The 12,378-nt window shown below is 67.9% G+C and overlaps 2 protein-coding genes across 3 annotated transcripts in view; one reads left to right on the top strand and one right to left on the bottom strand.

Moving 5' to 3' along the window:
* Window positions 1-2,743, top strand: part of LRPPRC (leucine rich pentatricopeptide repeat containing) — a 50,657-nt gene extending 47,914 nt beyond the window's left edge. For both annotated transcript variants that reach the window (XM_055120666.1, XM_055120667.1), the window contains exons 35-38: window positions 835-909; window positions 1,831-1,915; window positions 2,367-2,509; window positions 2,587-2,743. In XM_055120666.1, coding sequence (XP_054976641.1) covers window positions 835-909; window positions 1,831-1,915; window positions 2,367-2,509; window positions 2,587-2,640 — 357 coding nt within the window. In that variant the 3' untranslated portion in view covers window positions 2,641-2,743. The remainder of the gene's footprint in view (window positions 1-834; window positions 910-1,830; window positions 1,916-2,366; window positions 2,510-2,586) is intronic.
* Window positions 2,744-5,007: 2,264 nt separating this feature from the next.
* ABCG8 (ATP binding cassette subfamily G member 8) lies at window positions 5,008-12,278 on the bottom strand. The gene is made up of 13 exons (XM_004616078.2): window positions 12,243-12,278; window positions 11,141-11,233; window positions 10,066-10,216; window positions 9,150-9,388; window positions 8,440-8,572; window positions 8,100-8,369; window positions 7,578-7,725; window positions 7,425-7,508; window positions 6,843-7,042; window positions 6,687-6,763; window positions 6,294-6,561; window positions 5,326-5,453; window positions 5,008-5,251 (listed from the first exon to the last, which is right to left on the bottom strand). The coding sequence occupies exons 1-13, from the start codon at window positions 12,276-12,278 to the stop codon at window positions 5,114-5,116; spliced, it is 1,965 nt and encodes a 654-aa protein (XP_004616135.2). The 3' UTR covers window positions 5,008-5,113.
* Between the last annotated feature and the right edge of the window lie 100 nt (window positions 12,279-12,378).

The raw sequence follows: 12,378 nt of genomic DNA, 5'->3' as shown, positions 1-12,378 counted from the left end.
CTGCAGCGCGCTCGCTCTACAGCGGCTGGACGCTGGTCCCCCCACGCTGGGTCCCTCTGGCGGAGGGGGCTCCTGGGGGCTGCAGGTCTGTCCTGGGGCAGCGCCACACACGGCCGCTCACAGCCTGCCACGCGGGAGGCGCAAGTCTCGCTGTCGCGAACATGCTTGATTCACAGACGTCGAGAACGTCAGCTTCTAACGTAAATGTTCCGTGTGTCCCCAAAGTTCCTTTCTATGATTCCTCTCAGTATTGACAGTGTTTGAAGCCCCGAGAGCGCGGCGTGCTTTCAGAGACTCGGCAGAGTGACATCTGTGGTGATGGGAACTAAAATATTGTCTTGCCATCTTGGGTTTGACTATAGCGTCTGAGATTGGACAGACAATCGATTCATCTGGTCTGTCATGGAAACTTTTTTTCTGAGTTTAACTTTTGTCTCTCTCGCAAGCACTGGCTGTCTACTGCCGTGAAAGCCTTTTATAAAATAGAGAGATAGAAATCAGTCCCTTTGTATGCGCGAGTGTGGGTAATTATACTTTAAAGAGAACTTGCTTTGTACATTTTAATTTTTATAAAGAAACGAGCAGTTATCTCCCTGACACCTTATTAAATGTATAATTAACCTTATGATCCCGAGCTCACTTGTGAATCTTGGCAGTATAATTGGGGAGGAACCGCGCTTCTTCCCTCCGTGCAGCCCTGGCCTTCTCCCGCAGTGTTGGAGCGCTGGCTTCCCCTTTTCCTTTCTGAATGGACTCGGGGCTTGCGGTGCTGCGGGAGCCCGGCCTGTGCTGCGGTGGCCGCAGGGCCCCTCCTTACCAGACTGTCCTTTGCAGAGGTGCGGGGCGATCGCCGAGCAGACGTCCATCTTCTCCGTGTTCTGCGTGAGGATGTCCCAGAGTCGAGGGAAGGTAGGTGCCGGCGCCTGAGTCTGCCGCGCTCTGGTGGTGGGAAGGGCGTGTCGGGCCCAGGGGTGGCCTGGGGTTTGGCCTGGAGTCCCCGCCCCCCCACAGTGACCTCTGCAGAAACAGTGGTGCTTTGTCTGAGGCAGTCTCAGAGCACGGAAGCCCGAAGGGACACGACTGCAGGATGGCTTCAGGGGCCGTTGGTGCGCCTGCTGGCTCGCCAGCTCCCGAAGGCCCGTCCTGGGCTGGCCGTGCTCTGCCTGTGAGGGCTGCCTGTCGGAGCTGGACGGTCGTGGCATCACCCGCCAAGCCTGGAGGTGGTTTCCAGCTCCAAACCTGACTCTTCACAGCCTCCACATGCACGATCGCCCTGAATTTCCACACACTTGCATACTGTCACCCTGAACCTCCACACGCATGCATACCCTCACCCCCGGATCCCCACACATGCATACTGTCACCCCCAAATCCCCACACACGCATACTGTCACCCCCAAATCCCCACACTCGCGTACCGTCACCCCCAAATCCCCACACACGCGTACCGTCACCCCCAAATCCCCACACAACGCGTACCGTCATCCCAGATCTCCACACACGCGTACCGTCACCCCCAGACCCCCACACACGCGTACCGTCACTGCCCGTGTCTGGCGGGGGAATGACAGGCTTTTGCTTCTTGGAATGAGGCTGAACTGGGCCTGACCCTCTCGGCACTGGGAACAGGTGTTGGGTCCACCCGGGCCCTCAGTTGCTCGTTCGCCAGAGGAAGCGGGACCCTGCTGGGCCGACACCCCTGGAGCTCAGGGCACCCGTGTGCTCTGGTGCGGGCGTCCCCGACATGCCGGGCGCCCTGGGAGGCAGCTGTGTGCCCTCCCCTTCCCGTGCGGTTCCTGCCCGGAGACGCTCCCTCTGCTTCTTCCCTAGGCGCCGGTTCTGAAGTCCCTGTCGGAATTGATTCCTGAGTTAACGGACAGGGAGGAAGTGTACACGTCCTTCATGAAGAGCTACGGTAACTCGAGGGAGCGAGGGAGCCAAGGGCCCGTGCGGCTGGGTGGCTGCGCCACTGGCCAGGAGATGGGGAGGGGAGCAGGGCGTCTCGCAGGGCCTGCGCTGGAGGCCTTGTGCCCGAGGGCTCCCTGGGGGCAGGGCACGGGGTACCCGCACTGCACAGGAAGTGGGGTCAGGCCGTGGGGACACCCCACCCTGCCCCTTGCTGACCTCGGGTGGGAGCTGGAGCACATGTGGAGCACATGCTTCGCCTGCCGGACTGGGTGTCTCCCCCCCCCCCCCCCCGTTACTGTCCCACTTGGGCTTCTAGCAGTTTCCGCTGGGCTCTGCTGGCTGCTCGGGGCCTGGCACTGGCCTCCCTGGTTCCTCCCGGGAGAGCAGAGCTGGGCCCTGAGGGTGGGCCCCGAGCCTGTGGTCTCAGGGCTCCTGTCTAGCTGCGTGCTCTCCCGCAGCCCTGGACGAGGACGGTGCGTCCGCTCGAGCACTGTACGAGCACCTGACGGCCAGGGGCCGGCCCCTGAACCAGCTGACCCTGAAGCGCTACGCGGTGCTGCTGAGGAGCCTGGGCGAGCCCGTCCCCTTCCCGGAGCCCCCGGTGAGCGCCCCCCTCGGCACGGGACAGGGCGGGCGCACGTGCTCACCGCCTGCACGCTGACCTGTGCGTCTCCACAGGAGAGCTTCGAGTTCTACGTGAAGCAGCTTCGGGAGTCAAAGGAAGCCCCGTGACCCTGCCGTCGCCCGTCTGATCTGTCTGTCCGTGATGTCATGTGTGAAGTGTCGCTTTCTGGTGCAGGAGGGAATAAACCCACGGGAGGCCTTTTGTGTACAAGCTCGTCCTTTCTGGGCAGGCGGCCAGGCCTGGCCTGCGCGTGTGCGGCTGGGGCAGGGGAGAGGCGTGACGAGGCTGCCGTGCACACCTGCACCAGGCCTGTCCCTGGCAGACTCGGTCCTGTTCGTCCTCTGGGCTCCAGGGCAGAAGCAGACGCTCCCGCTGACCCACCCTGCTGGCCAGAGGGCGCTGCGTCCTGGGCGCCTGGAGGGGGCTTGTCGGTGGGGCTCCCCGGGCCACTGTGCTGACCCCAGCTGAGGGGACGTGGCAGCTGCGATCAGAAGCCCCGCCAGGCCTTGCTGCTGCCCTGCCCTCAGGCTCCTCCAGGCTTTGGGGGGGGGGAAGGGCACCTTGACCCGCCCCCACCTGCTTCCTCCCTGGTCCTGCACTGTCCAGGGACCCCTGAGCCGGGAGGACCCCGCGTCCTCAGGAGGTTCTGCCCTGAGCGCCCGGACTGCCGTGCCTGTGACTGAGCAGGAGACAGCAGCCGCCTGCAGGCACCCCAGGAGCTGGGCCGGGAAGCAGGGGCGTCGCCGGGCAGACCTCGGTCTCTTCGCGGCTTCACCACCGACGTCTCAGGGCAGAGGGCCGCCAGGCAGCCGTGGCTGAGCCAGTCTTGGCTTGGTGATGTCCCCCTCTCCCCGGGGCCCTGGGATGGGCTTCGGCGGGTGCCTCCTGCCCACCGCATTCACCAGGACCAGGAGGACCTGTCGAGGCAGGTCCTTAGGCCGTTTGGAAAGAATGTCTCTGGGTGTCCGCGTGGCGAGCGCCAGGAGGAGCCTCCAGGCCCTGGGCCCTCCGAGTGTCCAGGGTCCCCGGGAGCTAGTGGGGTCTCTGGGTCATTTTCTGCCCAGTTCCGGGACTCCCACCGAGAGTGGAACGTGAAAGACTTGAGTGTGTGTCGTCCTGAAGTGGCCACTGGGTCAGTGGCCCACGGCAAGTGCAGGGCCCTGGGAGGAGCTGAGCCCTGCACGGGCAGGCAGGACATTGAGTCACACCAGGCTGGGGCGGGTTTCTCGCCAGTGCCGCAGCTGCCAGCCGGAAAGAAAGGAGAGAGCAGGTCTTGGCTGCAGGTGGGGCCCCGGGCACACGAGGGTGAGCTGAGATGTGTGCAGGCACCGGGGGTGAGCTCAGACGTGTACACAGACGTGCACGCAGGGGTGAGCCAGGCATGTGCACAGACACGTGGGTGTGAGCTCAGATGTGTGCAGACAGGTGTGAGCTCAGGTGCGTACATGGCACACGAGGGAGAGCTCAAACTTGTGTACAGATGTGGATGTGAGGCCTGTGCACAAACACACGGGTGAGCTCAGGTGTGTGCAACACAGGTGTGAACATGCAGGGGTGTGAACTCGTGTTTGCAGATACGTACATGTTTGTGAGCTCAGGCGAGTGCACATAGGCATGCACATGGGTGTTTCCACCTGTCCAAGCACAGCTGTACACATGTGCCCACACATCTGCATATCCAGATATAGAGCTTATGTATGTGTGCGTGCATGGGTGCACGTGTGACATAGGGTGCATTATAGAGCTGTGTGTCGCACATTTACACATACCTCAGGTGCTTTCTGTACATATATGCTGTATGGAAGTGTATGCATATGAACAGGCACACACACGTGTAGAAGCTTCAAGTCGGCCAGGAACAGTGAGCACACTTGTCCTGACCGTGGCTTCTAAATGCCGTTTGTCACAAAAGCTACAGGGTGTTTGGGGTTGTGGCTGTGTGGCCGGTGCTCGGGCCTCTGCCGGCCCCCAGGCCTGCAGTCTTCGCTGCCCCCCGTCCGTGGGCGCCGGAAGGCCAACGCTCTCGAGAAGTGTCCAGCTCGGGGTCAGGCCTGAGATGTGTCCACGGGGTTGGGAAGTGCAGAGGCGTGGGGTGTCCGCACACGGAGCTGAGAGCAGAGGCCACAAGGCCCCGGGGCTGTGCTCATGCGCCTCAGACTGGAAAGCTCAGCCCCACCCCGAGTCACTGGACACCGCCGGCCAGCACCAGCGCGGGGGCTCCAGGCAGGAAAGAGCCCCAGTCTGGGCCCCCAGGACCCCCAGGAGAACTGGGGTCACCCCATGGGGCGTCTGCCCACTGCCCGGGTCCAGCCCTGCCAGTTCTGCCAGCTCTGGCCAGTGTCCCCCAGCCGGACGAGTAGCAAAGCTGTCCCTGGCCAGGCCTCTCCCCGGCCCCCAGACCTGCAGGGGTGGGGCTGGGTGGTCTTGGGCTGCACCCCCAGAGAACAGGGAGTGACGACGGGTCATGTGTCTTAAACTGTCTCTGTCGGGGCTGCCCCAGGGCGAACCCCCGCCCAGCAGCTTCTCCTGGGGTCCCTCCACCGTTGGCGCTCTGCTGCCCCCCTGTGGCTGGCCACGGCATCACCAGTCCTGGCTCGGCGTCTGCCTGACGCAGCGCAGGGCCACGTAGTAGAGGCCCAGGAACCCGGTGGTGATGGCCAGCAGCGTGAGGAAGGCGACGAAGAGTGGGTGCGTGTCCAGGCCCATGGAGCGCAGGACCTGCGGGGGTGCAGCGTGAGGGCCAGCCCGGATCTGGGGTGGCGGTGGGGCAGCAGGGGTGGACGGGCGCTCACCCAGTCTCCGGGGATGGACACTGTGATGTTCCCCACGTGCAGGGGGAAGGTCTGGCCCGTGAAGTGGATCTGCATCAGCCCTTGGAAGCACCAGCGCAGGAAGGACACGTACGATACCCACGCGGGCACTGTGGGGGCAGGAGATGTCTGAGGGCACTGAGGGGGATGCCTCAGGGCACTGTGGGGAGGGGATGACTCAGGACACTGAGGGGGGGATGCCTCAGGACACTGAGGGGAAAAGGGATGCCTCAGGACACTGGGGAAAAGGGATGCCTCAGGACACTGAGGGGGAAAGGGATGCCTCAGGACACTGAGGGGAAAAGGGGATGACTCAGGGCACTGGGGAAGGGGATGCCTCAGGGCACTGGGGAAGGGGATGCCTCAGGACACTGTGGGGAGGGGATGCCTCAGGACACTGAGGGGGGATGCCTCAGGGCACTGGAGGGAAGGGATGCCTCGGCACTGAGGGGGGGATGCCTCAGGGCACTGGGGGAGGGGTGCCTCAGGGCACTGGGGGAAGGGTGCCTCAGGACACTGGGGGGAGGAGTGCCTCAGGGCATGGGTGGAGGGGATGCCTCAGGACACTGGGGGGAGGGGTGCCTCAGAGCACTGGGGGAAGGGTGCCTCAGGACACTGGGGGGAGGAGTGCCTCAGGGCATGGGTGGAGGGGATGCCTCAGGACACTGGGGGGAGGGGTGCCTCAGAGCACTGTGGGGAGGGGTGCCTCAGGGCACTGTGGGGAGGGGATGCCTCAGGGCACTGTGGGGAGGGGATGCCTCAGGGCACTGTGGGGAGGGGATGCCTCAGGGCACTGTGGGGAGGGGATGCCTCAGGGCACTGGGGGGGAGGGGTGCCTCAGGGCACTGTGGGGAGGGGTGCCTCAGGGCACTGGGGGGGCGGGGACGCCCTGCGGCTCCCAGGCCTGGGTCATGGACGGCCCGGGGTGCCCAGCAGAGAGCAGGCCCCACCTGTCCACAGGTTGCTGAGCTGGATCATGAAGCCGCCGGTGAGGTAGAAGGAGTTGTAGAGCGCGTTGCCGCAGAAGGAGGACAGGTGCAGCGTGGGCAGCAGCGCGGCCGTGGCCAGCGCCATGGCGCGGCAGCAGAGCAGCACGAGGCCCAGGAGCAGCAGGTGGAGCAGGAAGGGCTGCGGGGCCGGGCGCAGGCCTGCCAGCCAGTAGGTGGGCAGCCCGTAGACCAGGATGTAGGCGCCGTACAGGGGCAGCTCCCCCAGGACCTGCGGAGGCCGCCCCCTGTGGGTGCCTGCTGGGCGGCCCCTCCCGAGGGCCCCAGGCTGGCTCTGGAGCCTGGGCGGGGCCCGGCGAGGGAGGGGTCCCCCGGGAGCTTCCTCCCGCCCGGCACCTTGGCGAAGAAGTAGGGGCCTGCCGTGTAGAGCCCGTCCTCCAGCTCCGAGAACAGCATGGGCCTCTCGGCGTGGCCTGTGGGGAGGGGCAGGGAAGAGGTGCGGCCGCCGAGGGCCCGGCCCGCCACAGTCCCGGGGTGGGGGCGGGGGCTCACTTTTGGCGATGACGTCCAGGATGATGTTGAAGGGGACCAGCGCGCCCACCATGAACAGGAGAGCCGCCGTGTCCGGGAAGGAGAGCGGGCGCGGCCCGTGGCCGTAGTACAGGAAGCCGATGACCAGGGCCATGAGCGAGGCCTCAGCCCCCAGCACCAGGAGACCCGGCAGGTCACGGAAGTCATTGGCGATCTGGCGGCTGGAGCCCAGCCGGGCGGGGAGGGGCCCGGGGCCGTGAGACTCGGACCAGCCCGCGAGGGGGAGCCTGTCGGCTGCCTGCCCGGGGCCGGGCACAGGCGGGCAGGGGCTGAGGAGCCTTCTAGAAGGCTCGGGGGCAGGCAGCTGTGGTGGGGCCATGTGTGTCGCCGCCCCCCTGCTGTTTTAGCACACACACACACACACACACACACACACACACACACCCCGCCGGCCTCAGGCAGCGAGTGTATCACTGGGTGTCAGGCAGTGATAAGTGAGGCTCATGATAACACCCCAAGGATCCAGAACTACTGGGGCCCGCATGCCCGTGTGTCCCCGCGTGGGGCCCGCATGCCCCCTCCCAGGACCCCGCACCCCCTTACCGGATCAACACGCTGAACTGCTGTGCCCAGCCGGGCAGCGCCGGGGGTGTGGCTCTCGGGCTGGAGTCCGCTGCAGGGGCCGGGCTGCGGGCGGCCAGTGTCAGGGGCGTCCCCGGGCGTGCCCCCCACACACACACACACCTGCTGCCTCACCTGTTGGCGCGTGGGGCTGTGCTCGGGGCCCACAGCGAGTCCTCAGAGTCACGCACGCTGTCCCGGAACTGAGCTGCCAGTGCCCGTGCCCGTTCCCTGCTGGCCACCTCCTGCTCTGGGCTCCTCCGGTCAATGGCCGTCAGGTCCACTGCGGCAGACGCCCCGCCGCCCACTCACGCCTGCACGGACACTCCCCTCACGGGGCCCCCAGCCTGCCCCGGGGCCGCAGACCCCCCCCATGGGCAGCCCGGGTCACGTTTGAACGAAGATGAACTTCGGGTGGGTGTGGTGTGACCTGGGGTAACCCTGGCAGTGTCACTGCAGTTCACACAGGGCCAGGTTGGCAGGTGCCCTCTGACCCCGGGTCCAGAGCACTGACTGCTGGCAGGGCAGCCCCCAGCAGGCCCTTCCCTGGGCGGGGCCGAGGGGCTCTGCTCCGTCTCAGCCCTGGGGTGGCCGTGGCCGGGTCCTGCGCCCGCCCGCCAGACCCGCAGCCCCCACGCCCCCGGGGCCCCGGCTCACCGTAGAAGTCTGCGGGGTTGCAGTAGCGGGGGCAGGGCTGGCCGGCGGCCGTGAAGTAGCTGACCATGTGCTGGGCGGCGCCCAGGTAGACAGGGGCCCCGCCGGCCAGCAGCAGCACCAGGTCGAAGAGGTGGAAGATGTCGGAGCGGGGCTGGTGCAGGGCCGTGAGCACCAGCCGGTTGCCCCGCGCCAGCCGCGCCAGCGTGCACACCAGGTTGTGGGCCGTGAAGCTGTCCAGCCCCGACGTGGGCTCGTCCAGGACCAGGATGCCTGGCCGGAGGGGACGGTGAGGCGCCCGCGCTCCCGGCGAGCCCGCCCCGCCCCGCCCCGCCCCGCTCACCTGGGTTCCACAGCAGCTGGACGCCGATGCTGACCCTGCGCCGCTCGCCCCCCGACACCCCGCGGACGTAGGCGTTGCCCACGCGCGTGTCCGCGCACTGCCGCAGCCGCAGCTCCGCGATCACCGCGTCCACCTAGGGGACCCGGCTTAGAGGCCCCGGCCAGGCTCGCCCAACAGTGTTCCCCAAGGCCACGCGAACACGGCCCTTCCCTGGAGCCACACTATGTTCTGGCTTCTGTACGCCCATCGGCCGCGCACACGCCCTCAGCAGTGGCCTGGCAAGGTCGGGGACGTGTGTGGGTCGGGGACGTGTGTGGGTCCGGGACGTGTGTGGGTCGGGGAGGTGTGTGGGTCGGGGGGTGTGTGGGTCGGGGATGTTGTGGGTCAGGGACGTGTGTGGGTCGGGGTCGGGGATGTTGTGTGGGTCGGGGGTGTGTGTGGGTTGGGGAGGTGTGTGGGTCGGGGACGTGTGTGGGTCAGGGACGTGTGTGGGTTGGGGTCGGGGATGTTGTGTGGGTCGGGGGTGTGTGTGGGTCGGGGGTGTGTGTGGGTCGGGGACATGGTGTGGGTCGGGGGTGTGTGTGGGTCGGGGGTTGTGTGGGCCGGGGCGTGGCATGGCTACTCGGCTGGGCCCTCCCCTCCTGGGGCCAGGCGGCGTGGCCCCGTGGCCGGCCCTGCCCTGTGGCCCCCCTGGGGCCGGGGCCGCTCACCCTCTCGTCGCGCTGGGCCTGGGAGAAGCTCCTGGGCAGGCGCAGCTGGGCCACGAAGGCCAGGGTCTCGCGGACGGTGAGGTGGGGGAGCAGCTGGTCATGCTGCCGCACGTGGGCCACGTTCCTCCGCACCCGCTGGGGCGTGCTGGGGCGCCCGTTGATCCACACCTGGCCCGCCTGAGCCCGGGCGCCGGGCGCACGCCCCGTGATGAGGTCCAGCAGGGAGGCGCGGCCGCAGTCTGCAAAGGGGCCGGCTCACACCCTGCAGCACCCGCTCGGCCCCTCCCCACCTTCGTGCTTGGGTGCCTAACGGGGTGCTCGGCTGCCGTGGGGCTGAGGAGAAGCGCCCCCCTCGGAGACGGCTGCGTGCGGGGAGGCCACCGGCAGGGACCCGAGTGCCAGCCCTGTCCCCAAAGGCCAGACCCTTCTGGAAGCCACGGAAGAGGCCGTGGGCTAAAGCTGGGGCCCCTCCCTGTCTGCCCCGCTCTGGGGCCCCTCCCCACCCTGCCCCCCACGCGTGTGCCTCTGATCCGCCCGTCTGCTCCCGGAGGAAGCCCCCGTGCCCCGGGGTCTGGGGAGGCATTTGGGGAGACTGAGGCAATGATTAACAAGGGCCCAGCCCCGCTCTGAGGTGGCGAGATCAAAGTTCCTGTGCCGCGCGGGTGGGAGGTGTCCTGTGTCCCGGGAGGGGGTGGAGGCCGGGACTCGGCCTGAGCTACTCTGGGCGCCCCCCCCGCCTCTGGGGAGTGACCCCAGAACTGCCCCCTCAGGGTCAGCCTCCCACCAGGAATTCTTCCCCGGGCTCTGCAGGGCCCGGCCCCGGGATGGGCCCTCAGGAACTGCACCCAAACTGGCGTCGGCTGGGCCCTGCACGTGCGCCCCGGGAACACACAGGCCCAGCCCCTGCAGCCCTCACCTGTGTCCCCGATGACGGCCAGCATCTGTCCACTGCGCGCCCTGAAGCTCAGGTCCTCCAGGCCGGGGCTCCCGGGCCCCCTGCTGCGTCGCCAGGGCAGCTTGAACTGAGCCAGTTGCTCGAACCAGGGTGCTTGCGAGGCGGGGTCCACCTGCGGGCAGGTCCCGGGGAGCAGAGCTTCGGGCGGAGGCAGTGGCAGCCCCCCTGAGCAGGGGTGGCCGTGGCTGCGCCCGCGGGGAACACGGGGTCCTTGTCAGGCACGGGGTGCAGAGCCTGCGGCCAACCCGAGTGCCCTGGGGGTGAACCTGGCAGGTGGTGACCGCAGGATGTTCTGGGGTGGGAGAGGGGGAGGGGGCCTGGTGGGGGATGGCAGGGAGGAGGGGGAGGGAGGAGAGTGCGGGTGCAGGGAGGGAGGGAGAGGAGGAGGCTTTGGGGGAGGGCGTGGGAGGGGCAGAAAGAAAATGGGGAGGAGGATGTGAGGAGGGATTTGGGAGGAGGGTGAAGGAGGAGGGTGAGGGAGGAGGGAGGGGGAGGAGGTGAGGGAGGAGGGTGACGAGAGGAGGGAAAGGGGAGGAGGGCAGAAGGGTGAGGGAAGAGGGAGAGGGGAAGAGGGGAGGAGGGTGAGGGAGGAGGGAGAGGGAGGAGGAAGAGAGGAAGAGGGGAAGAGGGCGAGGGAGGAGGGTGAGGGGAAGAGGGGAGAAGGGTGAGGGAGGAGGGAGAGGGGAATAGGGGTGGAGGGTGAGGGAGGAGGAAGAGGTAAAGAGGGGAGGAGGGTGAGGGAGGAGGGAGAGGGAAGAAGGAAAGGGGAAGAGGGGAGGAGGGTGAGGGAGGAGGGAGAGTGAGGATGGAGAGGAGGAGGGTGAGAGAGGAGGGAAAGGGAAGAGGGGAGGAGGGAGAAGGAGGAGGGAGAGGCAGGAGGGAGAGGGAGGAGGGAGTCTGTCGGCGGTCATGTCATTGCTGTCCTCTATTTCTGCACACCGCCTGAGGGCCTCTGGGCGCCTCACCCCCGCCCTTCACGGTCCCTGCAGGTGCCCTCAGCTGAGCGGGTGGGCGCAGCACCCGCCAGGGCCCCTACCTGGTAGCTGAGGTTGCGGACCTCCAGGGTGTTCGGGGGGCCGCTGTAGCTGAAGTACAGGCAGTGGTCGCTCTCGCGGGAGAAGACGCTCTCCTGGGGGTGACGCCGCGGACCGTGACTCGGGGCAGATCAGACTAGGGGGCGCGGGGGGCCGGAGAGCTGAGGCCCCGGTGGGGGGGGGCGTGGGCAGGAGGGGCCCAGACTCTGCCTCAAAGCTCTGGGGTCCACCGTAGCAACACCGGCTCATGGGTCCAGGAGCCCCTTCAGTGCCCCCCGGGTGGGCCTCCTGCCTCACAGCCATGGCCACCCCGGGTCCTCATGGCCTCTGTCCCCCCGCAGCCGCGGGTGGGGCCGGGGGCTGTGCAGGGGCGGGAGGGGGCGGGGCCCTGGCTGGGTCTGTGGGGCCCGGCGGGGTCCTGGCCAGCAGGGCGGGGAGGGTGTGGAGCAGGGTCCCGGGCACGGTGGAGGCTCAGGCCTCCTCTGACGAGGCCTGCAGGGAGTCCCTCCGCCCCCCGACCAGGGCCTGGCCAGGGGCTCAGCCGTGGGTCTGAGCCCGTCCCGGACCCCAGAGGCGCTGTCGGCTGCTTCACGGACCCCGTGGCTGCTGGGCTGGCGTGGCGGGCCTGGTGGGCTCGGGGGGCCGGGCGGCCGTGAGCACCGTCAGGTTCCAAGTCCGAGCCGGGAGGCTGGGGCTGAGCCGGCTGCTGCAGCTGCCCCACCCGGGACCCGCCCTGGCCCCCGGCGGCACCCGGACCCGAGTGGGCCCCTGTCTCGGGGGCGCTCAGGGTGGGACTGGGCTGTGGGGTGGGTGACCCGGGACAGCGAGCGGGAGGAGGCCCCGGACCCTCTCGTGCCGCGCGGGAAGGGCCGGGGGGAAGCAGGCGGAGACCCCCCCTTCCAGCCCGATGCACCCCAGACTCAGAAGGGCCATTGCCGGGGGCCACGCGGCTGCTCCCCCCCCACACACAGGGCAGTGCCCAGCTCCGGCCACAGACCCCAGCCCCCGGGGCTCTGTCTGGGAAGGCAGGGCCTGCAGCCGCAGACAGGAAATGACCTCAGCGGCCCCCAGCCCTGCCCACGGCACCGCCGGGCGCCCACTCACCTCGGAGTCCTGGGGGTGGGGGTCCTGCCCGGCCATGGCCCAGCGCTGGCCCCGTGTGCCCGGCCCCTCCCGGCTGCTCCCGGCACCTCGCACAGACTCGGGCTAAAGGTCCATCAGATAAGGGTGAGGCCAGGGC

Source organism: Sorex araneus, chromosome X, assembly GCF_027595985.1.
Source record: "Sorex araneus isolate mSorAra2 chromosome X, mSorAra2.pri, whole genome shotgun sequence".
Taxonomy (NCBI): Eukaryota; Metazoa; Chordata; class Mammalia; order Eulipotyphla; family Soricidae; genus Sorex; species Sorex araneus.
The sequence above is the reverse complement of the archived record's forward strand: the minus strand, read 5'-3'. Positions and strand labels throughout refer to the sequence as shown.

Bases quoted from the DNA above. Each gene is read 5' to 3' on its own strand.
- ABCG8 (XM_004616078.2), bottom strand. From the start codon at position 12,278: ATGGCCGGGCAGGACCCCCACCCCCAGGACTCCGAG. The intron at 8,370-8,439 runs GTGAGCGGGGCG...CCCTCCGGCCAG, and splicing joins CCAGCTGCTGTGGAACCCAG to GCATCCTGGTCCTGGACGAG. The intron at 7,726-8,099 runs GTGAGCCGGGGC...CGTCTGCCGCAG, and splicing joins CAACCCCGCAGACTTCTACG to TGGACCTGACGGCCATTGAC.